This window comes from Anthonomus grandis, chromosome 2 (genome assembly GCF_022605725.1).
Source record: "Anthonomus grandis grandis chromosome 2, icAntGran1.3, whole genome shotgun sequence".
NCBI lineage: Eukaryota > Metazoa > Arthropoda > Insecta > Coleoptera > Curculionidae > Anthonomus > Anthonomus grandis.
Window position 1 is genome coordinate 17,342,518 of NC_065547.1, and position 26,200 is coordinate 17,368,717.

Consider the following 26,200-nt stretch of genomic DNA (forward strand, 5'->3'; position numbering starts at 1 on the left):
CACATTCTATTAATTTCAACTTCAACGATCTGCAGGCTGGCTGGTTTTAGAATATTATAAGATAAGAGATAAGAAACTGGCCGTTTGCCAAAAATGGCCCCTTAGAGTAGGGGAGACGGACGCAAAATTTTGACTATATCGCGTACCGATATGAGATTTTGGGGAATTGTTTTTGACACTTTTTAACAACAAATGGCATGGATTTGCTAGTGATAAACAAAACCAGTGAAAGCTTGCCACAGTTTTACCATCCACTCCGTAGGGCGCGCTTCCCCTAGAGAAAACAGGGACCGATAGATGACAGCCACATTTCCAACTCTCCTTTTTCTGTCTCTTTCGGTTTTTATGGCCTCTCCAACGAGGAAATTTCGCCAGTACTATTAGGTGATTCGGGAAAACTGTCGGGTATGTATGTACCATGTTCCCCGAATCGGATAATTATTTTCACATTTCTCACAAAACTTTAAGAATATTTTTCAATACACGTTGTCATAACGGCACACACTGATGCGGCGTGGATGAATGTGTGCCGTTATAACAACGGCAACGATGCCTACCGGCGTGAATAAGATCAGTCCTAACGGGGTAGGAGAGGGTTTAGGAAAAGAATACGAGAAATTGGAAAGGACAAAGAACTACCACATGTTGACTAAGTGAAGGATGCCAAGTCCCCAACTCTCCTTGTCACATGATTTTTTTTCGATTTTGACGTAAATTTATTCGATGTGATATATTTTGTAAATGTTGATTGAAGTATTTTACTTCAAATAAAAGTAGAAGAGGAAAGGACTTGTTTTCATTGTAGTTATATAATTTTATTTGTTGACGAAACTCAAATATATTGTTTATTAGTATGAATAATAAGGCTATATGAAGTCTGGTACCAGTGGTAAAAATTTATATTTTTACTACATTTGTTGAAAATAATGTTTATTATAATGTTGTTTTTACTTCAGGTAATGTAATGATCAAATAGATATCTATTGTTATAAATAATTTTTTTTGATGCTAAGCAAAAAGTACGAAACTTCTTAGGTTCAATGCCATTTTTTGGAAAAAAATCCATTGCAATTTAAATACTGCTATATTCATCAACTTTTTAACTCAATGAATATTCTGAATATAATATATTTGCAGTATATATATTCTTGTAACTCTTAACTTTCCTAATATATAAAATTGTCATTTAAGGAGTGGAAACAAATTTATTGAGATACTATTTGTTTTATTTTTTGAAAACCAGAAAGGAAAAAGATTCAAATGTATGTACATACCTACCACTAGTAAAGAAACGGGACTAGTTAGATTGTAAAAAAAGTTTTTTTTGTGTAAATATATATAAATATCTGGTTATTTGAACAATAAGAACTCTTTTACACTTCTTTCTATTTTGAACATAATGCTGATTGCTTAAAACTATTGAAAAACTGCTTTACAGAAACAGGTTAGACATAAAGATAAATTTCTCAATTAATTTGAGATAGGTGAAAAATATTTACTAATTGGAACATACTCACTAATTAAGACTCTAATTCCAAGTAAATCTTAAATTGAGTGTGGTTTTAAAACTGCTTTCCGGCAATTTATTTTGTTTTTCAAATAGCGTATATGCTAGCAACTATTCTAGAACAAAAACACCTCTGAAGTAAAGCAACAAATTGTTGTATTGGTGATCTCTTCTTTAAAAAATATTTATTTCAGTTCATACTCATCGCACCTCTCTTCAGAGAGTCAAGCAGATAATCACAAAATTGTCTACATCTAGAGGAGTAGCATCATCTTCAAACCAGCAAGACTTAAGAATTCCGTCATCAATGTACCACCAATCGGGTGCACAAAATTTCACGCAGGTGGGATTTGTCTTTAGCCACAAAAAAATGGCATAGTTCGTATTTTTCTGCTTCAAAGATTTCCAGCAATAAATTCCATATATTTTAAAGAAAATTTAAGACGCGCACTGTTTACACACTTTTGCAATTATCCACTCTATAAATCTCACGTTTTTTTCACGTGAACTCTTGAGTATACAATTGATTTTCTTTTCATCAAAAATGTCAGCTAGATTTGAGATAGATGCGAAATTTTTTTCAAAAGAAATGTTGCCTTCAAAAAATGTTGCTCTCACTTTACCTTTATTGAAGAACAAAGCTGTATAATCACAGCTTGTGAAGGAATGCTGGAATGCTGGTAATGAAAAGTACAATGATTTTCCTGATATAGAACTTTGTACAATTCACATAGGTTTGATGTGGTACTGATACCTCTTCTTCATGTTTTCAGAGATGCAAGTCAAATGTTCAGATGAGGAACTTTATGAACATTTTCCAAAATACTCACGAGAGCGTCGGCATCCGGTGGCTTTGGATTTTTCCGGCAGTTGAGTAATATGAAACATTTTCTTAGTGTCGGCCTCTTTGTGTTGGCCTTCAAAATAAATTTCTGCAGTTTTTATTACACTATTATAAGATGCAACAAATGACAAGCATTTATCATCCACCATAATGAATATTTTCTTATCTTGTACTATTGTGACGATCTGGTTGTTCTCCAAATGATTTGCTAACAATTAAACGAACATCAAATCAAGCAGACGTGGCTGCAGAGCACCACAAATGGAGAATGGAATGTTTTAATCATTTCGACTTTGCTATTTGAGATCTATTAGATATGGACGGAATGACATATCTATCAAAAATAACATGAACTGCAGCAGAGAAATTATTACATAATTTTGTCAAAATTGATTTAGACAGAATTTTATTTAAAATAAAATACTTCATTTATCATTAACAAATATATCATATCAAATAAATGTATGTAAAAGTCGAAGAAATCAAATTTATGCGATAAGGAGAGTTGGAAATGTGATAGTGATTGATAAAACCGTGGCAAGTTTTTCACTCGTTTTATTTATCACTGGCAGGTCTATGCTATTTGTTGTTAAAAAGTGTCAGAAAGAATTCCACAAAGTCTCATATCGGCACGCGATGTAGAAAATTTTCGTTTAAATGCATTCCTAAGAAACGACTTGCCGAGGCTGGCAAGTGGTAACATTCGGATTTGTGATGTCTTTCACGGTCATGTAATTTCATCGCGATACACCATGTATCCTGACAATCCATTTTTAATTATTCAATAATTAATTACACTGTCTTGGTTAACATTTAAAGTTTGTTATTTGCTATTGCAAGTTTGCTATTTAGCATAAGACTACGTAAGAATTGACTAGTTTTTGTAGCAAAATTTTGCAGCTGTCTCCCTGACTATTATAACTCCATAAAAGTTCATTTTTAGTACCCTGTATTTGTAAACAAAACGCGCACTTCAATCTAGTATATCAAAAAGCGCTGTTGAATATTGAATCAAGTAAAGGAAGATATCAAGTGACATTGACCTTTATTTCGAAAACTTATACGCGAATCGTAAAACCTTTAATATTATTAAAAAAAATGGTTCATTCACCAAATCCTCTGAATATTGGATATTTTTTGAATCTCAAATAAATAAATAATAAATTATTCATATCTACATCCTTTAGCTCAATGGTTGTTTTGAGATTTACCAGAAGAAGATGTTTTTAAAGAAACTCCTCGAGTTTCTTTACAAATCTTAAATCTACAATTTTTCTAAAAAATCTATAAAAGTTGTTAACTATTCTTATGAAACCAAAAGCATTTTCCAACTCCACAGAATCCGAGTCAAAATTTCATTGAATTGCTTTCACTGCCAACAATTATACAACTGGCGTTCTTCAAACCAGGTCATTAAACTACTTTTAGGTGACCGCCAACGTTTCAGGCGATAATTGTTTACTAATAAATATTGAATATGCATATCAGTTGATTTTCTCTTATGTACGATTAGGAAATGATATTTAATTATTGCAGATCACTGGCCGTATAAAATAAGGAAAATTCTTTCTTATACATTCTCTCTATTTATATCCTAATTTAAAATTCAAAGAATGTAGGATTTGGCCATTTTAAATAGTGTTCACCTTGAACCGAACCGTTTATAAAATACCGTTTATTGCATAAATACTTTGTTTATATTTCGGTTATTTAACCTTTCCTTATGAAAGAAGACAATATTTAATAGTATTTGGAAATTTCTTTATGTATGAAAAACTGGTTAATTTAATGACCATTTTCTGGGAACTACTTACTATATGACGGTTGCAACTAAATCATTTTAACGTTTTTTTTGCAAACCACAAGCTCCCAATTAATTAACTCCTAAGTGCATTTTTAATTTATTAAGTGTTACTGTTTAACGCTTTTAAGTCTATGAAAAAATGAATTTTACCTTCGTTTTTTAACTAAAAATATCTGCTTATCGACAAACTTTTTAATTTTAGCGTCCAGCTCGTTTTCACAGCTACGCAGCTTGTCCAAACGTGCCTTTTTTAAAGTATCATCCCCAGACATAATACGTTATTTCACCCCCAAAACATGATTTACAAAAAATCAATATGTTGTGACGTTTTGCTTGCTTAAAGGTTAATTACCAGGATAGTGTACCTCCTTTAGTTGTCAGAAAATTCTTCAGGATTTCCTTTTTAATCTGCTTAATCGCCTCCCCGAGATCTTGAATTTCTAGTCCGGCATCTCCTGCGCTCATTATTATCAAGAGTCTTCGCTGAACTGGAAATTTTGGTTTTTAAAGTTAGGATTTTGTAAGTATTATGGTGTCAAAAGTTATGTTTTGTCAAGATTTTTAGAGTAGGTTCATTTGGTATAACTGGGATCAGGTCCGTAAGTTCCGTCCATATAGAATGCATATACAGTTTGAATCAGCCAAATGGAATAAATTCCATAATAAATAAATGGTAATAATAAATAAATATTTTTACTTGTCTACTTTTTCCAACAAAACAAATATATTAGTCAATTTTGGACTCTTTAGAATATTCTCGACGTATTTGATGTACAATGTCCTATACCAATTTTCAATTGTTTTAGAGATATTAAGTGTTTTCCGATTTATTGCAAACATTCTTTACAACACACTCAATACTTGTTTCCTATTTCATTCATTTCATTTGTATAATGAGAAAGTAAACGTAAACCATTTCAGCATATCTTGTTATTGATATGAGATAAAAAAAATAATATTGCGTTTTTCATTTTGGCCTAAGATGCTTGGCGTTGGAAATTATTGTCTGTCCGAAATAGTTGTTAGTGTCTTAGTCGTTTAATTTTCATTAACTCCTTATCAGAAGGATAATTACGGAGATAACCCCAATGCAAGTTGCTGACTTATTCCATAAAAAATTGTAATTTTTCTTCTGTATCCCAAGGCACAATTAGTAAAATAGATAAGCAGTTTCGCGAGCTTGGACATGTAAGGCATATTAAAAAGCCATTGCAAATGCAATAAGTGATGATACCACATTAAATATTATGCTTGAGTTTAGGAAAAATACATACTTCTGATCAAAAAGCATCGCCAAATGTTCGATGTTGCCATTCATCGATTATTCAAAGATTGAAAGAAAATAAAATGCATTCCTTTAAATTGATACCAACCCAGAAACTCATGGAAAACGATTTTGATAGAAGAACGGATTTTTGTGAAAAAATGATGGCAATAACAATGAGATCCAATCAGAGCATGTTTTGTTCCTTAAAACTTCATGGTCATGCTAATCGACAAAATTGCCACTATCGCTCTAAAAAAAAATCCTTACTGGATGAGAGAACAACATACTCAACACCCTGAAAAGGTCAGTACTTGGGCAGTAATTGTTGGAGATCATATCATAGGTCCCTTGGTCATCAATGGCAATGTGAATGATGCTAATTATTTAACACTGCTCCAAACTAATTATTTTTATGCCAACTTTGACAAACTTACATTCTGATCCTGCAAACCCACGTTAAAGGTTCAGCTAATATCATATGACTCGAAAAATGCATCCATTATTCCAAAGATGCTGGTCATACACTTTTATAAAAGGTAAACACACAAAATCTACAGCATCACAAATACATTTAATAAAACGACAAAAGTTACATGTTTCGCTCGACTAGAGCATCATCAGACCATAACATACACATTGTGTAGTATTTTCGAGTCATATGATATTAGCTGAACCTTTAACGTGGGTTTGCAGGATCAGAATGTAAGTTTGTCAAGGTTGGCATGAAATTATTTTGGAGCAGTGTTAAATAATTATCATCATTCAAATTGCCATTGATGAACAAGGGACCTATGATATGATCTCCAACAATTACTGCCCAAGTACTGACCTTTTCAGGGTGTTGAGTATGTTGTTCTCTCATCCAGAAATGATTTTTTTTAGAGCGATAGTGGCAATTTTGTCGATTAGCATGACCATGAAGTGTTAAGGAACAAAACATGCTCGTGGAAATACTCGGTTGAGCTACTGTCTGACACCGATTTGGTAATGGGGTGGTGCTCCATCTTGCTGAAACCATATGATATTACTTTTATAAAAGGTAAACACACAAAATCTACAGCATCATAAATACATTTAATAAAACGACAAAGGTTACATGTTTCGCTCGACTAGAGCATCATCAGACTATAACATACACAAAACCATAACATACGCAATGTACACATTGTGTATGTTATGGTCTGATGATGCTCTAGTCGAGCGAAACATGTAACCTTTGTCGTTTTATTAAATGTATTTGTGATGCTGTAGATTTTGTGTGTTTACCTTTTATAAAAGTAATATCATGTGGTTTCAGCAAGATGGAGCACCACCCCATTACCAAATTAATGTCAGACAGTAGCTCAACCGAGTATTTCCAAATCGGTGGATAGGGAAGCGAGGACCGATGGAATGGACAGCACGAGCCCCTGATCTGATCTGACATCATTAGACTGCTTTCTATGGGGATACATCAAAAATATCATCTACAAAACTAAACCCCTCGACTTAGCTGACTTAAAAAGACCAGTAACGATTGCGATTAATGTCACTTTCGGTCACTCCTGAGATGTTGAGTAACTTCAGAAGAAATATCTATTTAAGGATTGTTGTAAGCATTGAAGTTGCCAGGACGCTCGTGGCGAGCATATTGAACCTCTCCTACATTTAGTCCAAGAGCTAGTGAACCCTCCGACTAACAGTCTTCCTGTAAGGCTAGAAATTTGTGGAGTGATGAGTCATAGTACACCAAGGCCAACAACAATGACCTGGCAGGCATCAGCCCTGCACGCCATTAGCCCTTTTATTTTTTAAAATGTAAAATAAATAAGATAAAAAAACTTACTTCTGTAAGCTTCAAAATTTAGTACAATTTAGTTTGTTTATTTATAATTATGGAAAAAAATTGACAGGCGATTTTAGTAAGCAAAAATATCTACTAGGTGAATTGAAAGGTGCATAGTTTAGGGGGTGAAATAAACTTTCTCCTGTAAAGTTGAAATTTAAGTATGTGTTTGAGTAAGTCTCTTCCTTAGAACATTGAAAGGCCTTTCAATGTTCTAAGGTCTTTTCAAATAAATGTGTACAATGACAGGCGTTTCTGAACAGCCTTGTTCTAGCCTTACAGGAAGACCGTTAGTCGGAGGGTTCACTAGCTCTCCTACTAATTGTCATTATTCTTTTTTGTTGTTAGTTTATTGAGAGATAAACTGTATTACTTATTATTTTTTGAGTGTGTTGTAACGAATTTGTGCAACCAATAATTTTCTTTGTTTTTAATGTTAATTTTTGCAATAAATCGGAAAATAGTGGACCAATCTTATACCGACCAATCCGTCGGTTTGGAAAATGTCGGTTTACAAAATCTTTTACAAGTTAGTGTGCAGGAGCTCTATTAAGCTGCAAATAAATTATTCGTCTTACATTAAGATTTTTAAGAATTTCTTCTGTAAGATTACCATCGACTATAAATGGGCCAATGAAATGACCATTTAAAATTCCTTAATAATGCTAAATTTATCATGGAAATTATGTTCTACCATAGCTTGAGGGTTTTCATAAGATCACCCGTGTTCATTGTAAACCTCATTTACATCACGAGTGAACTGTGCTTCATCATTGAACAAAATATACCTATACAACCTTCGGTTTTCATTAATCCAATTACAGAATTTCATTCTAAACTCAAAATCACCCTCGAAAACACCTGCAAATGACAAATCCATTATAAATAAAATGGGCATAAACCATTAATGTGAAGATTAAGAAGAACTTGATAAGTATGTGGAAACTGTGTAGTGCTTATGATTGAACCATTTCGGCACTAAGAACCCTCTTTTAATTCAACGTCAGGTTGCGCTTCATTTTCAAATACAATTTTCACGCTCGTAAATATTCCAGATTAGGGTCAATTGGGGTAATTGTGGACGATATTTAATGTTTTGACTTGCTAAACGATTTTTGTGGACATCACGCATTATGTTATATATGTAAATTAGCAGTCACATAGCTCATAGTATCTTCTTTGATAATTACTAGTGGTTGTCTGTAATTATAAGTCACATTAAGATTTAAAAAATATATTCAACATGCTTGTCCGTTTACATTTGCCCCTACTCTTTAGGGGTAATTGTAAACAAGCATCTCTTGACACATTTACTCTACCAGAAAAAAACCTGGGGCAAATATAAACGAACTATATAAAGTCGCTGTGTAGTGAAATATTTTTTGATATAAGTCGTGTTTACATTTACCCCAAAATAATGTGACCTTAAAGGTTTTGCTTGCAATATAAATAAAAAATCAAGATAAAAGTTAATATTTTCCAACAGTTCTGTTTATTTTAACTAAAACTAAACTATTTTTGACAACGCTAATAAAAGAAATATATTCTAAGTAGGTAATTATAATAATATTATAGGTATAAAAAATTAGTTTTGCTCATAAACAGGAACTATTGCTGGTAACTTGTAGAGTATTCTCTCTCCCTTCATTTGAATGCCAGGATCGGGATGCACACCAATGATTTGATTCAAGGTTATATAGCTGACATCAGTTTCAACAATGTTGAAAAGCATTTTTGATGCATCTCAGGATTTAAGACCAGTCAGTTTGATTTCCGTTAATTTTTCATCCACAGCTTCAATTAAACACACATATTTAAAAAGAGTAGTCTTTCTCTTTCCACCTTTGAACTGCACAAGAATAAATTTCCCTGTGGACAAGTCTGAACTCTCGACTGTTTTAAGCTCTATATCTTGTTTTTCCGGTTCTGCCCAATCTATTTCATCATCAGTATCACCTAGACTTATTTCTCCATCAGAACTTTCAGACTCTGCAACTGGCTCACTTCTCATTTTTTTCAATTTCGGCTCTAACTTCTTGTTGTCCGTTTTCAGATTAGCCTTTTTTTTCCTTTATTTTTCTTCTTCTCTTCTGCCTCTCTTAGTCTTTCCAAGACTTGGTTGGTTGTTAATACCTCTCCATATCTTTGTTGCTTTAATCTCAATTTCTATCTCATTTCTATTCTCTTCAACAATATCTTCACGGCGGCTGAGTGGCAAGAAAATGTTAGTAATTTCTATCGATTTACTGATAGACGATGACGTCGATGGTTGTGGACTATGGGTAGATGCCACTAATAATTTTTGGTAGTCAGTTGACGATGTAGAAGGCTGCTGTCGGCTTTCAGCTGATGACAATGAATGATGTTGACTGCAACATGATGAAGTTGAAGGCATTTGATCGTCGACCGTGGGTAGAAGTGGGTTTGGTTCAGAAATTGCAACAACAGTTGATTTAGAGGATACTGGTTGGATAATAATAGCATCGGATGTTACAGATTTCGGAGCTTTGAGGGCAGCTTCGTATTTGGCCAAGTCTTCTGGTGTAAATTCATTTTGTGGGAATTTGTTTCGATCAACTGGGTATACGCCAGTATTTTTAAATCCAGATATAATATTGCTAGAAATCATAGACTCTTGCCAAGTAATGCCAAGTAATTCGGTAAATTTTTCCTTAGTTAGCCGTCCACACCCTCGTCCCATTTGTTCCTTATCAAACTTCACCAATTGTTTATTCCAGTTCACCTTTAAGGGTCCGAAGATACACTTGTCCAAAGGCTGAAGCTTATCCGTAAGATGGCTTGGAAATTTTATCAAAATAATATTGTTGTGCATTGTCTCTTCAATAATTCTGACGCTCATATGACTGCTGTGACCATCATACAACAGTAGAACTGCTTGATCTAGAAGGTTTTGGGAAGTTCTTAAATCTTTAATGTGAGGTATAAACCCTGTCGTAAAACACTGGAAAAATTGCGGCTCCTCTATCCATCCATTAGTGAAGGCCGCATATAGAGTTCCTGGATAGGCGCTATTGGAAGTCCAACGAGCCTGAACTCCAGCTTCCTTGAATCCGATGAGCGGTGGAAGTGCTTTTCCAGAGCCTCCAGATATCCGGCACAGGGCCTTTCCTTTCTCTCCAATTGCCCTAATACGATAGGGATCATTATTAAAACCTGACTCGTCACCATTAAAAATAAAGCTTCCTTTATCATCTAAATTATTTTCATCAATGATTCTTTTCAGGTCATCAAAATAATTGTAGACGATCTCAGGTTTTCTAGCTCCTTCCGCAGTTTTTGCAAATATTCCGGTTTCTTCAGAGACAGTTCAGGATGTCTTCTCATGAATGAGTAGTACCAGTCTTCTCCCGGTACTCCATTTATAAATGATGTTCTTAAACCTTTTGCATTAACATACTCTCGAACCAGTTGTCTAAGTTCTGCTTTGTCACATGGTAGACCCATCGCAGTACGTGCCAATAAACATTTCACTATTTCATTTTCGATATCTGAGGATAAAACTTGGGAACGTCCACCCTTTGTCACATTTAATGGAGTCTTTCTTCCTCCTATCCTTTGGTAAATAACTGATCTGGGAACACCATAGAACGTTTCTGCTTGACGATACGTTTTATTTTTATTTTGGACATCTGCAACGGACTTCTTATACAACATCTTCAGTTGTATAAGAAGGTGCTTCTTTTTTCCTTACATAAGTACGAGGCATCTTTACACTGCAACAAGACAAAGAAATTACTCATTTTACCTACATAAATTATCAGCGAGACACTAATTTTATTATGTTTACAATTACCCCAAAAGTGTGTATTCATTTCCCCCAAGAACAAATTTATTAGGGGGAAATGTAAACACTGAATTATTTTAGACATTTAGGTGTAAAATAGACACAATAGTATAACAAACAATGTCCAAATGAAATATCTAACTTACCTCGATGATTTGCATTCGAAATCTTCAGTGCCGAAATTCAACATAAAACTACTAAACACATCAAATTGCATCAGCCAACTAATGCAAGAAGAGCACAAACAGGAGTTAAATTTCGAGGGAAACCGAGTTCGCCCGACGTTGGCACGACTCGAATAGTGAGCTTCGCGCCAAATTTGAAATCTAAATGTTGTTGTGTTTCTTATTTTAGATGTGTCTACAATTACCCCAATTGACCCTATCCAGCAATAGCGAAAACATGTTGAAAAACTCTTCTATCTGGCACCCTCTTATCTGAAAAACGACGGTGGTACTCCGCGATTGCTTGAATTCGAAGACATAGTAACGTAGTTAGATCTAATGTTTCTTAAATAAGATAATAAAAGTTATGGACAGAATTTTACAGAATCAAAATTTAATCTTATTTATTATAACTCGTGTTGTTATTGCTAAATAACAGGACGAAAGATGGCAATGCTAACCAGCAGTTGTTCTGGCAGGCAAGGCACACTTCTATTTTTTTATAATACATGCATACAAAAATCATTTTTAAAAAATCAGATGTAATTTAAAATTATGTAATTTTAACATCCCGTCGCATACCAATTTTTACTCCAATATTTAGATTTTATTTTAAATAATAGAAAAGTTTAACAAAAAATCCCTGTATTTTAGAAACGAAAGCCCGGCGGTTCCATATATAAGTATAGATTTGATGTCTATTTTTCAGTCCTGGATAAGTACCGGAACTATTGAGATTTCCTCCTATCAGTATTGAACTTTTATCATTTATCAATTTCCAACATAGGATCAAATATTTTATTAGTATTTGTAGGTACAACTGCTTGCATCTATCTAAGAAAGTATTAGGCATACAAAAATAGTTTGTATGTGAAATTATTCCATAGAAACTGCTTCTTTTTTGAGTGAAAATATCATTAAAGTGATTTTTCAACAGAAGATTTTTTCTCAAATAAACATAATAGCTTATAAACTCTAAACTAAAAAATCTCTAAACTCGTTTAATTTCTTCGAAACCCATCAAAAATGAAAAAAAAAATGAACTGCAATCAAGAACCATCGCCGTCTATTCCAGTTAACCGCGTAATCACTCAAATTAATATATAATTTTAATGCGGATTCGACTAATGGTTGTAATGTTGGACTTTGCACGGAAGAAATATTTTTTTTATGAGACCCGGATATTTTAGAAGAGGTTTGGGTGCCCGAGTAATCATGCGGTATTAAAATTTAACGATTCATGATAACAAAAAAATATAAAAAATACAAAAGACAATCAATAATTAATGTGTTTTTTTTTATTACGAAAGCGGTTTAATGTATGTTTCTACTGATAAGTAAATAATTAAGTAAAAAAATATGTGCTAATTTTCTTAGGAAATGCGGCACGACTATTGACACTATAAACATCCTTGAGGTATGGCGATGACTGTTTTAGGAATTTTTTACGAAAAATAATAAAATAAATAAAGAATGTTTTTCCAGGAAACTTACTATTCTTAGGCCGTTTCAAGTATAAACTGGTAAACCCCAAATACATTGTGCTTTAAAATATACGTATCTGTCTATTGTATTTGTTGATAGATTCGTGGAAGTAATAACGATCAAATCATTTACGCAACCCATAAGTTAAAATGTGGGATTCCTAATTACTATTATCGATACTGATCAATATTGTTACAGTAGTTTTATGATCATTTATTAAATAACTATAAGGAATAAGATTGGAGGTAAGAAAAACCCAGTTTCAAATTAATTCCGGTTAATCCCAATAATCAAATGTTTTTAGTATAGCACAGAAAATAACTTTGAATTTAGATGCAGTGTCAAGCAAAGCGACAAAATTGCATTCCAATACAAAAAAAGCACTAACAACTGTTTAACTGTTGATTAAATTTATAAATACCAATATGTATTCATAACAAACATAACATATCAAGACTAAATACTTTTATACAACTTGCATATTCAGAAATATCAGTGATCTGAGAGAAAGTAAGCTTCCTTAATTTTCTTGGTATTATTGTCTAATATATTAACAATGACCTGTCTTTTAAGTTATTGATAACAAAGCAAATAAAAACTCTTAATTTCGTTAAATAATTTTCTACTTCTTAATATATAACAAAGTCAAGTATCGGATAAGTTTATTTCATAATGAACAATGAATTTACAATTACTTGCAATTACATTTTCACACAAGTTCTTTATGAGCAATATTATAGGAGGCATTCTTCTAGTTTATTGATTAAAATATTTGGGTTAAGGGATTTTAAATACTTAAGGGGCCTATAATTTTAAAGTTGGCTTTTGGTCTAATTATTGAACTATATGCAGATGATGGACTTAAAAATATATTATTTATTATATGATGATGAGTTAAAAATATTTATTTATTTACTTACATCACTCAACAGAGAAACTCCAATAATAAAGTGGAAACGATGTATACAAACATGAAATCATCTTATCAAAATAAAATTAATATTACAGATATGATAAATTATTAATAAATATTTAAAAAGAAGAAAACAAGATCATCTAGACTAAGCGAATTCTTTTAATTTCGGCTAGGCTACAGTTAAAAGAGTTAAGAGTTGTATGTATTGAAAGCTCTTTTTTGTTTGTTTTTATGTAAAGTTACGTATAGGCGAAAATTTTATAATGTTGGTTCGAGGTATTGAAAGGTAAAAAGTTTGAGAACTGCGAGCTGATAGCCGAGGAGTGTGTAAATTTAGAACTTGCAAGATCTCTGGCGAGTCAATTACGTCATTAATTAATTTATGTAAGTACTGTAAATCTGCCGAAACCCTTCTTTCCTGTAAAGATTTTACCTGAAATCTTTCAAGCAAACGATCATGTGAGAAGCCGATTTCCGGGTACACTCTTTCGCATTTAAACCAAAGTAATTTAAGAAATTTTCGCCGTATATTTTCAAGCTCTTGAATATGGTTTTGATAATGTGGCGACCAGATTAGGTAAAAGTACCAACATAGGTAAAGTACAGGAGTTTAATGCTAGAGATATTCTCAAAGAATGGAGAGTTCTTCTTTTTATGATATCTTCGATATGAAAACAAAATGAAAGTGAGCTATCAAAAATGACTCCCAAGTCTTTGAAGTGGGTTGATTTTGGTAGTATCACTTTATACATTTTCTATTGGTAACTAACACAGTTCTTTTTTAAGGAATAGGAGACTACACGGCATTTAGAGGCAAGTTGCCTGCTTGGAGTTTAATGCAGTTCTCAATAGTATCAATTCTACAGTATAATTTTTTATCATCACAGTATAATAAGCTGTTTACTTCTAGGTCCTTAGAAATGGTATTAATGAGTTGAAAAGTAGAGGTCCCCATATGGAACCTTGTGTTACGCCTGAAGGAGCGACTATTTCAGGTGAGCTGTGTCCAAAGCATTCAACATGTTGAGGACGTTTAGTGAAATAAGAGGAGATAAGAGAAGTTAAACAAAATGAAGACCCAAATTGGTCAGAAGACTTTCAAGAAATCTGTATAGACTACATCAACTTGAGAATTATCATTTATAGATTCTGATATAAATTTCGTGATCGTAATAAGATTAGTGGTAGTGGATCTGCCCTTCATGAAGCCATGCTGTCTAGTATCTATAAGATGTTTTATAGGAAAGTAATTATACTTTCTGAATGAAGGACCTGCTCAAAAACTTTAAAAAAGTTGTTAACAAGTATAACTGGCCGAAAGTTATCGATAAGATTTTTATCATTTTTTTTATGCACAGGTATAATTTTAGATTTTTTCCAGAGCAGAGGAAGTTCTCCAGTTCTGAGGACAAGATTTAACAATATTGTTACGGGTTTACAAAAATCATACGCACAGTCAAATATAAGAAATGCAGGTATTTTATCGGGACCAACTTTGGGCTTAACTAATTTTAAAGCACTTAGTACTTCATTTTCTGTAAAAGATGATGTTAATAGTATCACAATGTGAATACTTGATTTCAGTTATCTTCTGTTGGGATGTGCTTCTGTTGTTTGAGTTATAAATGAGTTTGAGCAAAGGAGCTGCTATTTTTTGGGGGTCAGTTAGGAGAGAACCAGTTTGATCATACATATTACATGACATAGAACTGTTTTTTTGTGAACTTAAAATCAACTTCCAAAAGTTGTTTGGTTGTGTTGAACGATTTTGCTCAAGGTTAGAGCAGTAGGATTTATATGAGTGATCAATGTCTGCTTTTATTTGTATGCACAAGTTGCGAACATTACTTAAGTCCTGTTGATTGGCAGAACGCTTATATTTTTTCCAGGCTCTATGTTTTTGCTTAATTAGTCTAAATATTTGTGGAGTAAACCATGGCGGATATGTGCGCTTTCTTTTCGAGGTTTTAGGAACGTATTTATCTAGATAAGACTAAAAAAAAATTTTTCTGACAAAAAAGTTCGACAGCTGTATTGACATTATTAACAGAGTAGAGCATATCCCCATTTATTTCCAGGAAACTAGTATATAGTATTCTACGATCAGCTCTTTGAAAATTATAGAAGACATTTTCTACTTTAAGATGATTGTGAAATTGTTTATTAAAAGTGGTTTTAAATTTAATAAGAAGCGATTGATGAAAAACATTTTTTTTTTGAACAAAAAATCATGGCACCTTTCAACGGAACAAAACTCAGGAGTTGGCGAAATAACGAAATCTAGTAACTGCTTTTAAAAATGATATATCGAATTCAGCTGCTGCTGCCAGTCAAAAAATTCTAAAACGTTATTAGTTAAAGCAACTTTTCTATTTAAGTTTCTCGTATAGTCTCAGGTAAGTTAAAATCACCAAAAAATATTACTTTAGCCTGATAAAGACGAAAGATATTGAAATAATAATTCGTACTTTGGTGGCATATATATGAGAATAGTGTACAGGCAGCTGGTGTTTGTCACTATTTTTATTCCTATTATATCAACTATATTACAAATCGATTGAGGAAGCAACAATTTTAAATTAGAGACCGCAAAGTTCTGCCTAATAGCGAGCATTACACCCCCTCCACGATTGTCGCATCTTTCTACGTACTTTCTATCGCACCTGCACACTGTGAGAAAAGTTCTGAATCGGAAATACTATCGTTTAGCCACATCTCATTACAATATTACAATACAATATTACAGTACTTGTTCAAAATTATCTTCTGAAAAGGTTAAAAAACTTAAGTTTTTTAGGGAAATTAGTAAATATTTAGGCTCACTAATAAACATCTTGACTCTTTTTGGGGGATTTCTATTTCAGGTTAGGCTAGAAATTCAAACTAAAAAGAAACATTTATTAAGAGATTCTGATGTCCATTTGATCCACTGTCTTTTTTTAAATACAAGTACTCAAAGATTCACTTAAATTAAAATTTGCATAAAACTGAAACAGTCAGACTATCAGACTACTCCGATATATTTTATCGATTCTTTTCTATAGGATAGAGTCATTGGCATTAACCGAAGCCATACAAAGATGACTCGAAGTCTTTGAAATGTGGCTTTATACGGAATGTTGAGAATATCATGGGTAGACAGAACGAACAACAAGAGATTGAGGAAATAATAAAGAAGGACTTGGAAGTAATGAATATGATAAAGAGAAAAAAGCTTGAGTTCCTCAGACTATTCTGAGGACCGAAAGCAAATATCACCTTTTAAAATCCGTTCTCCTAAGTGAAAGTTTACGGCAGAAGATCACAAGGAGGAAGGAAAATATCATGGCTTTAAATCGTGTTTCTCAAAAACTACTAGGGAACTATTTAAAGCAGCAAGGACAAAGTCATCATATACAGGATGATCGCCAATATTTGGAACGACGAAGAAGAAGGCCTTTAAGTCGTTTCAATATATTTGGACTTCTCTCACGTCTTTGATAGGGTTAATTGAGAACTTTAGCATTCTGGCCCTCTGAGGGGAATGACTGAGGCAGTTAAGTATAAAGGTGTTATGTTTTATATTTTTGAAGTCTCTTTTCGGATAGCGCAAGTAGTTCATGTTTATCATTTGTATGACTTTTAAGAAAAAACTTAGAACATGGACAAACTAGAATTAGTAAACAATATCTTTGTTTCATTTCAGCATGTGCTCAGGGTCAAGAGAGGTGTTTTGTTTACAAACATATTCACCGATTCTCCATTGTCAAGTTTACACACATTTTCAAAAGAGGAAATTTTCAGCTATAAATGAACACATGTAATAATGTTAATTTAACTTATTGGTATTAGATTTTGGAAGATGTTATTTTTAAGTGCAAAAATAACATCTTCAAAGCAAAAAAAGTTATAAACATTCTTATTCCTAAAACCGGTTCTAAAAAATTTGGAATGGCAAGACTGCAAGCAGCTGCTGACGTCATCTTGCGAATGTTATCGCCTCAAACGACTTTGTGTTTACATTCGGCATTTGTGAAGTTCTGTGTTTTTTTCTTCAGTCTTTGGTTAAAAAAAGGAAAAGGGTATCATTTCAGTGTTTTTTTGTTACGAGAGTAAAAACTTGTGCCGTACCATTGGAAAAAGGCGACTCAAGCTGATCCTTTCACAAGCAAATACCGATACTATCATAACATCATATGAAGGGAGAACCGTTATAAACGTAAAATAGGGGATCATCAAAATAACCATAAATAAAAACTTATTAAGAAATCTATAATAACTATAAAATATTTAATTTCAATCAAAATACTTTTTATTAGATCTGTACTCTTATTCTAATGAAGTGATGTTATCTGCATTAATGTAACTTTGAATATTGGCTTCATATTTTATTAAAGAGGAACAGTAATATTATTTTGTGCCTGCCAAAATAAGGGACAAATTTTTATTTATTATATTTTTATAAGTATTTTTTTGCTATTTTTACATAAACCTTTGGCATCATTGCATCAGAGTTGTTGCAAGCAAACAAACTGCCTATAGTGCCACGGTCATGCTAATTCTAGCCTTTCAATGTTCTTAGATTCAGAACTAGTGCAACAAGCAGGTGCTTTTAATTAGTGATTTTTTATGAACAGAGTGGAGCTCATCATTGGCAATTTGAAAATAGATATTTAACGCTTATCTGAACTATAACTAACTTCGAGGAATTCGTATTAATATTATAAATGACTCAAATATACTAAATTATATGGACATTATCTCAATAATTTGTCATTATGGTACAATTTTAAGTGAACACATCGACTGAGACAATATCAGACAAGTGTTGACTTTAAATCTCACGTAAGTCACTTTAAGTCTAAAATAAGCTTAATTTTTTTTAAAAGCTTCAAAGATTATTTTGTGGCAAATATCTTGAAAAATATATCACTACATCTCCTACAATATAGCTTAAATATTGAGTTTTAAAATATAGTATAGTTAGTGTTACGGAATGAATATAAATATTTGGGGGGAATATCTCTGGGATAGCGATGTACACAAAGTACATATCCTGGTCGCAGATTGTCCTCTTCTTTCGGTAACTATAAGTCGTGGGAATAATCGAATTAAGAACCACTCATATTGATTTTAATTCTAGGGCGTGTATTTGCAATATTGCAAATTGCAAGGCATATAACAGTTTTTTATATTTTTTATTCCTTGATCATTACGTTGTTGCTGTTTCTTAAAAAAATCGGATGCTACCCATTATTTTGATAATCGAATTATAAATGATATATGTTTCGTGACCAATATGGCAGGCTTAGAGAAGTGGCAGAAGTCTAATAGGCCTGCAGTAGTATACAGGGGGATCATCTGGTACACACTCGGCTCCAAAATATCGGCCACACTATTTTCAAAGATGAAGTATCCCAATATAAGAATTTTAAATTACGGACACCGCAGTACAGCCATCGCAAACTGCTCGGACAACAGAGCCGCCATTACGGCTATTACGGCCAAGAAGTTTAGTTCCAATTTTACTGAAATGTATAGCCACATACGTAGCCTATGCGTCACTGAAGAGTTGCACGGAAGTATCCGGCATGGGACAGGCTAAGGCATAATATAGCAGGGCCCTCTGTCTGTCTCACCAGACAATTCCTGTTCCTAAAGAAACGCGAAATCTGGCTAGTGACGGCTTAACTGGAGACCGAAAAAATTCAGAGTGCCGTTGTCGTCGGGAGTCGCCCGCTGGTTTCAAATAATTGGGCAATATTTACTGTTTACCCATAGACGTCAAATTTATCAGACCAAAACGCCTCATTGGTTTTTCCAAGGCCAAGGATTTTTGGTAACTCTTGGTGAGGTATGACGGGTCTATCAGAAAACCTATATACACCTATATCTACAACCATAAAATTAAAATAAGACTTTTTTCCTAAAACACCGAATAACTCAGATCAAGATAAATTTACCTCTACCGAGCTGCAGGCATCGGAAGTGGCGCGAACAAAATAGTAAATAGTAGCTAAAATTATGCGACAAATGTTCCAAAAAATATACAGGATTTTATTTACTTGGACGATTTATTTATTTCTTAATAATTTAAATCAAGGAATTCAAATCAACTGTGACAGCTGACACATTGACAATAACCAAAATTAGACTTTATCATATTCATTATTATCGAGTATTTCGACTTAATCAGGAACTGTTACTTTTGTCAGTGTGACATTATTACAGATTTCTTGCAGGAGATTCTCTACATTTTAGTAAAGACTATCAAACAGAGATGGTACCAAAAAAGCTGCTTTTAATTTTGACTCCAAGGCTTTAAGACATTCTATTTTGTTGATACCTTAGTGCGCTTGGCTTTAATATCTGAAAATGGAAAAATTTTTGGCACTCTGGATCGCGACTACAAAAAGCACAGTTAGATATTGAAACAACTCGATTTGGGTGAAAATTACAGTTTTGATTTCTACAAGGAACAATTTGAATGATCTTTTCTTTTTTATGTTGACACTTACTGTCACTTTTACTTCTCACTTGACGGTGAAGGCGTAAGAAATAACGATTTTATTAATTTTAAGCTTAAGAATCCATGTTATATGAATACATCTTTTTAGTGATATTTTAAGGAATATATCACATAAATCAGTTAAGTGTTTTTGTTAATAATTAAGTTGAATCTGGTATGACAGGTGACAAATGACAGTTTACCTATAATTTTTATGGCTACAATATTGTGTTTCTCTCAAAAAAGTTGAAATTAAAACGACTTAAAAATAAAATACCACTGTTGACTTGACATTGGTGTTGTAAATCTAATATTTTGCGTTTTGAATTTTTTTGATGAAGCTAAAGATGAAATATACCTAGAAAATCCAACCACCCAACCCTATATATAATAATTTTCACGTTATGCACACATAGATTACAAAATCCATTGTGCAGTCAAGATTGTAGTAGCAGTAATTAATATTTTCCAATAATTCATTATAATTATCCTGTAGAATGAATATTATAAAACTATGGTTACTATTAAATAAAGAAATTACACCAATAATCATAAAACGGCACAATAAGTTGCAGGCACAATATTTTTATATTTTTTCTACCGCTGTCATTGATGACCTTAACTGGTACTTCCGGTTACATCGAAACTATGTAAATATTACAGATAGAGGCAAAAGAGCAGAATTAAAATATATATTCCCAATTGTCAAAAACCACTTTTTGAACGGAAAAAACGTATCATATATGGACAGCCACCCTGTACATGTTACATAAAAATCCGGAAACGACGAGCTTTGAACTGTATTGAATGCTTTTGCGGTTAATTAATAAATACCATATTGGTTTAATAATCTGAGAACCGACGTATTCGCAATAAAAATGGCATGTATCATTAGGAAATGATACGCTTATAAATTTAATAACGAGTTCACTCATTGGATATTCTTAAATGTGGGATACTTTTTTAATGAAACACCTTCAGTGTATGAAAAAAACTGTATAATTGTGTCCATTTCCGGTATTTTTAAACATAAATACTAAAAGACCCAATACAGATCCTCATGCAATAAAACACTCATACTTTTACATAGGAACCGTTTTTTAGGAACTGTATAAGAACCAAAAAATATAAAATTCTTAAAATAAATAATACTCATTCGCTGCAATAGGCCAGCTACTTAAAAACAACACATACACAAATGAAAAGATTTTCATAAATTATTAGTTATTCATCTCTCTTAGTCTCATCTCTTTATCTTGCATCTCGTACCACGCCTTGTAAATCTTCAGGTATCGGTCGCTGGGCTGAAACGTAAAATCCCCTAAGCAAAACATCCTGAAGGCCTCGTCTCCGTATTTCCCGATACCAAATAGTTCTCTGGCTTTTGTCCAATTTTTGTAAAGGAAGTCGTGGGACATTTTCCAAACCTGGAAAAGCACCGCAATTAGTAAAAACCATTTTACCAAGCAAGATTTAAAATGAATGTTGGAAAATGAGGAATATTTAATTATTTTTAATATATTTAACATATGAACTTATCAAATTGATTCCTTCATTTTTTATAACCACCTTTAGAATGATCAATAAAAAATCAAAAAATCAAAAACACTTTCACATGGTTTGGATCCAATTTAATAAAAGTTTTCCTTCTTACCTGTATAGCTCTAGTCCTTTGCAAACCAAGAGCCCCAAAATAACTTTCCAACTCGTCAACTTTCTTGCTAATAACCGTAAACGGATCGGGATTTTCTTCGAGAAACCAGAACACGTAGGGCCTAGCGGACCTGCCGGATGTTTTATTTAAGAATATCGTGGCGACCAGCAAAGCCCACGGATTATGGTACAAATCTTCCTCCAGAAGATGATGTGGAGATTTTGGGGGTACGAAGGGTGGAATGACGAGTTCATGCTTCGTTTGACAGAAAGGGCTTTGCTGCTTGATGTCGTCCACACTGAAGGAGTATTTCTTTTTTCTGATTTGCACCAGCTCTTGGTGGAGCTTCTGAATTTGAGATATTATTGCTGGAAAAGAGTTCTTGGAGATATGTTTACCGGTTGTTGAAAAGTAACCCTTACCTAGTTCTCTATCAACTTCATCATCTTTGATTTTTTCTTTTTTGATTTCCTGATTCCAACCAATAAGCATGTTAGGCTCGGATTTGACAATGGGGTAACTAGCCGTACACTCTCTCCAGTACCTGGAGCGTACGACCTTTTGCTTCTTTTCAGTCTCCAGTTTGTAATTGGCCAGCACCCTTTTGTCTATGGTTTTATAAATTTGATTTTTAATTTTGTCACATGCAGAGAATATGGTTGTTACATGCTTTATTGGTTTGTTTTGGTCTTTTTCGCTAAAACCTGTAAAAATATATAATATATTAATATAACTTGTAGCTACAGTTTTAAACTACATCCTCACCTTTAAAGGGTAGTTGTTTCCTAGTAAATTGCTTGATAACATTCTTAGCATGGCTACATATCGTTGCTGATTTTGCAATATCATTGTTACTGAACCCACTTAAGTCTTCAGATTCTCTAAGTTTTCCTTCCAGTTTCATCACAGTCAGTTCCATTTCCATTTGGAGCATGGCGGCTTCTTCTTGATCACATTCCGAAAATCCTTTTAATTGAGGCCCTAATTTTCTTTTTGCCTTTTTTCTTTTGGTCTCGATTATACTGCCCGAGTAGTCCAGATAAAAATATGGAGAATCCACACTTTCCTTTTGGTTTTGCTTTGAGTAGATGAAACAGTTACAACTGGTTGGTTGCTTATCAGTTTGGAAGTACGAAGACACTTCGGTGATTTCGTTTGTTGAAGCTGTTTTATGGCACTTCTTGAGTTCACTGGAATGGAGGAAGTATGGAGATGTTTCGATATGCATCGATTGGTTCGTTTCTTCGATGTTGTTCGAAAAACATTTGCTTATTGCGAGTGGTTTTAATGTTTTCGGCATGGCAGGTGGAAAATCTGAAATTATATATATTTTTTTAGTAAAAAAAAAAAAAAATTGTATATAAGTATTGATAGTATTATATGGACTGGACGGTAAAACTAAAGTGATCTTTCTTAGTCGTGGTAGGCCAAGGACTTCCATTTGGGCAATTAGGCAAATTATTAGATTTATGTGTATTTTTTTGGATAGATGTTATGTTTGGTTATAAAAATTCTTAATAAACTCAAAAAACTTATTCACTATTTTAACTTTCCAAGGAATGCCACTGATATCACAAATTCGATTCAACACTTCTAGGAAACTTACTGGATTTATGGGTACTTCTCTGGATGCATATTTGATTAAGGAATGCAAATATTTCCATGTCAGTCAATGTTGACTAAAATACTAAACGATTTTGGAAACGCCGAAAAACCAGCTGATTTTCCGTCATTCCGGATTGAAGGTCAGCAGAGTATACAAGGAGCCGCGTCGATACTGGGAGTCAGTTGACAGTTGAATTTCAGTTCAGCTCCGAATATGGGCACCATATTTAAATCGGACATCAATATATCGTAAATCGTATATATTGTAAGTCGTAATATATACAGGGTGTCTCACGACGAATAGACACGATTGATATCTCGAAAACTAATTTTTCAAAAATTTTGAAAATTTGGCAACATGGCACAGTCGATGGAGGGCCACACAACTAAAATATTTTGACAGTTGTTTCGTTTCCGGTTATACCGGAAGTAGGTGTCAACTTCGTTATTTTAAATGGAATACCCTATATATTTTTACATTTTTGGCTTTCTCGTAAAATTCTGGGTACATTTTGTGTATAATGTCATACCTAAGTGTAACCGTTTTCGACATATTTTTATTTTCATGTGAAAAATTATGTTTATAAGCCCTAACATAATTACCGATTACTCCCTTTTAGTAGCCTTTATTTATTGGTTAGTTTTGGTTTTATTATAAAGGAAGGACCACCTTAAAAGACTATTTTAATATTTGGCTAAAAAAAAGATACAGGGAAGTCAAAAACTAGCATTAAAAATTAAAATTAAAAAAATCATTAAAAGTCAATTTTATTTAAATGGAAACCACCTATTTTTATTATTTTTTGATTAGTTGGCCATGACGGTTGTCATAGTAACCGCTAGAAGCGGCAGTAGCTACGTTTACAACGGGGGTACCAAATATTTAATACTTGGATCAAATGGCGTCACGAGGACTATTTTTTCGGTGTAAACGGCAGCGCACTAAAATTTAATACGCGAATTTAATGCTTCCCAAACAGGGTCGATTAATTTTAGTTTTTTTTTCGTTGTAAACACCTAGGACCTATTTTGAAGTACCAACATGACAAGTTTGACATTTTATTGAATGTTAGCTTACGAGGTTTTTATTTTTGTACACAAAAATAAAGAAGAAAATACAAAGGGCAAGCTTAAGCCTTAAAAAAGAAATTATTAGTTTATTTTTATTATCTTTAAACAATAATACTTTTTGAAGATTTAGAGGTTATGTCCTATATTCTTTGTCTAAACTCACTTCAACTGACATTTTGATCCTAGAGATAATCCTGGACTAATTTAACCCTCAAAATCAATCCTTGTAAACAGGGCTGTACTAAATAAAAATAGTCGGAATCCGCGCGTTGTAGCTAGTAAAACAATGGATTATAACAGAATGGTCAGTATTGCTTGTAATTTCGTAATTTTTTAAAAACTAATATGCTGGGGCGATTAAATTATACACATGAAGATTATTTAAATTGAATATTTTTATAAAATGATTTTTTTCATTTTAATTTTTAATGCTAGTTTTTGACTTCCCTGTATCTTTTTTTTAGCCAAATATTAAAATAGTCTTTTAAAGTGGTCCTTCCTTTAAAATAAAACCAAAACTAACCAATAAATAGAGGCTACTAAAAGGGATTAATAGGTAATTATGTTAGGGCTTATAAACATAATTTTTTACATGAAATTAAAAATATGTCAAAAACGGTTATACTTAGGTATAAGACATATACAAAATATAATAACCGGAAACGTCACAACTGTCAAAATATTTTAGTTGTGTGGTCCCCATCGACTGTGCCATGTTGCCAAATTTTCAAAATTGTTGAAAAATTATTTTCTAAGATATCGATCGCGTCTATTCGTCGTGAGACACCCTGTATAGTGATCGTGTTTAGTAGTGTAAGTGTGTAAATCAATTAGTTAACTATTTTTGGAAAAACGGGTATTTAATTCACACCTGTTGAACGGAGAAAAACACTTCAATATATTAAAAATTCAAAAACTTATTCAGGATTTTGATTTTAGCCAAATGCTAATCTGATATCCCAATTGGGTGGCCATTTTATTAGGGGCCTATACCTTTTATCAGAATCTAGAGGGTGTGCAAAAAAAATTCTTACAGAAGTGTTTCATCCATACAGGGTGTTCAAAAAGTGCTGTACCGACTTTAACAGCAGAATTTTAAATGGGACACCCCATATATTTTTACGTTCCTTGGGAGAAATAAAAGTATGTTTCACAAGAACTATCTATCCTAATTTTGTATGCTTTAGACAGAAATTAGGGTTTTGTGTTTTTTTTAGTAAATTTATGTACACAGTGGCATACAGTGTTTTGGTATTGCTGTTAATTGAGACTTTTTAATAAAATTCCTACCGCGACTTAAGAAGACTACCTCCTATTGATCGACGGGTATTTTAAATTTATACAGGATGTCTCAGGTAATAAAATATACTTTTAAATTTTAAATTCGCAATATTTCAGTTTTTTTTAATGGAATACTCGGTATTTTATATAGTATTTTTAAAAAGAGCAAAAAAGCTTGTCCTCGATATACCGGATGACACAGGAAAAAAGGAACACTTAATAACTTTTTTAATTTTCAAGATAAACTAATAAAATTTGGTATATTGATGGAATTATTATAAGAGCATCTTTTAACATATCCAGCTATTTTGCGACACTTCCTGTTTAACCGGAAGTAACAGCAACTTTCTTATTTTAAATCAGACACTTGGTATATTATTACGTATTTCGAAAATAATATTCTGAGAAAAATGATACTACATTTGCTACTTTTTGTTTTATACTTATAGAAAAAATCAATTTTAAAATAGTGTGCTATGAATGCG

The 26,200-nt window shown here is 32.8% G+C and overlaps 2 protein-coding genes across 4 annotated transcripts in view; one reads left to right on the top strand and one right to left on the bottom strand.

Annotated features, from left to right (window-relative positions):
* LOC126733627 (calcium release-activated calcium channel protein 1-like) overlaps positions 1 to 26,200 on the top strand; it is a 49,967-nt gene that overhangs the window by 9,190 nt on the left and 14,577 nt on the right. The window lies entirely within an intron of this gene.
* LOC126733623 (uncharacterized) overlaps positions 21,086 to 26,200 on the bottom strand; it is a 43,326-nt gene continuing 38,211 nt past the window's right edge. For all 3 annotated transcript variants that reach the window (XM_050437010.1, XM_050437012.1, XM_050437011.1), the window contains 4 exons: positions 22,524 to 23,072; positions 22,181 to 22,462; positions 21,759 to 22,126; positions 21,086 to 21,531 (listed from right to left, as the gene is read on the bottom strand). In XM_050437010.1, the coding sequence (XP_050292967.1) occupies positions 21,325 to 21,531; positions 21,759 to 22,126; positions 22,181 to 22,462; positions 22,524 to 23,072 (1,406 nt within the window). In that variant the 3' untranslated portion in view covers positions 21,086 to 21,324. The remainder of the gene's footprint in view (positions 21,532 to 21,758; positions 22,127 to 22,180; positions 22,463 to 22,523; positions 23,073 to 26,200) is intronic.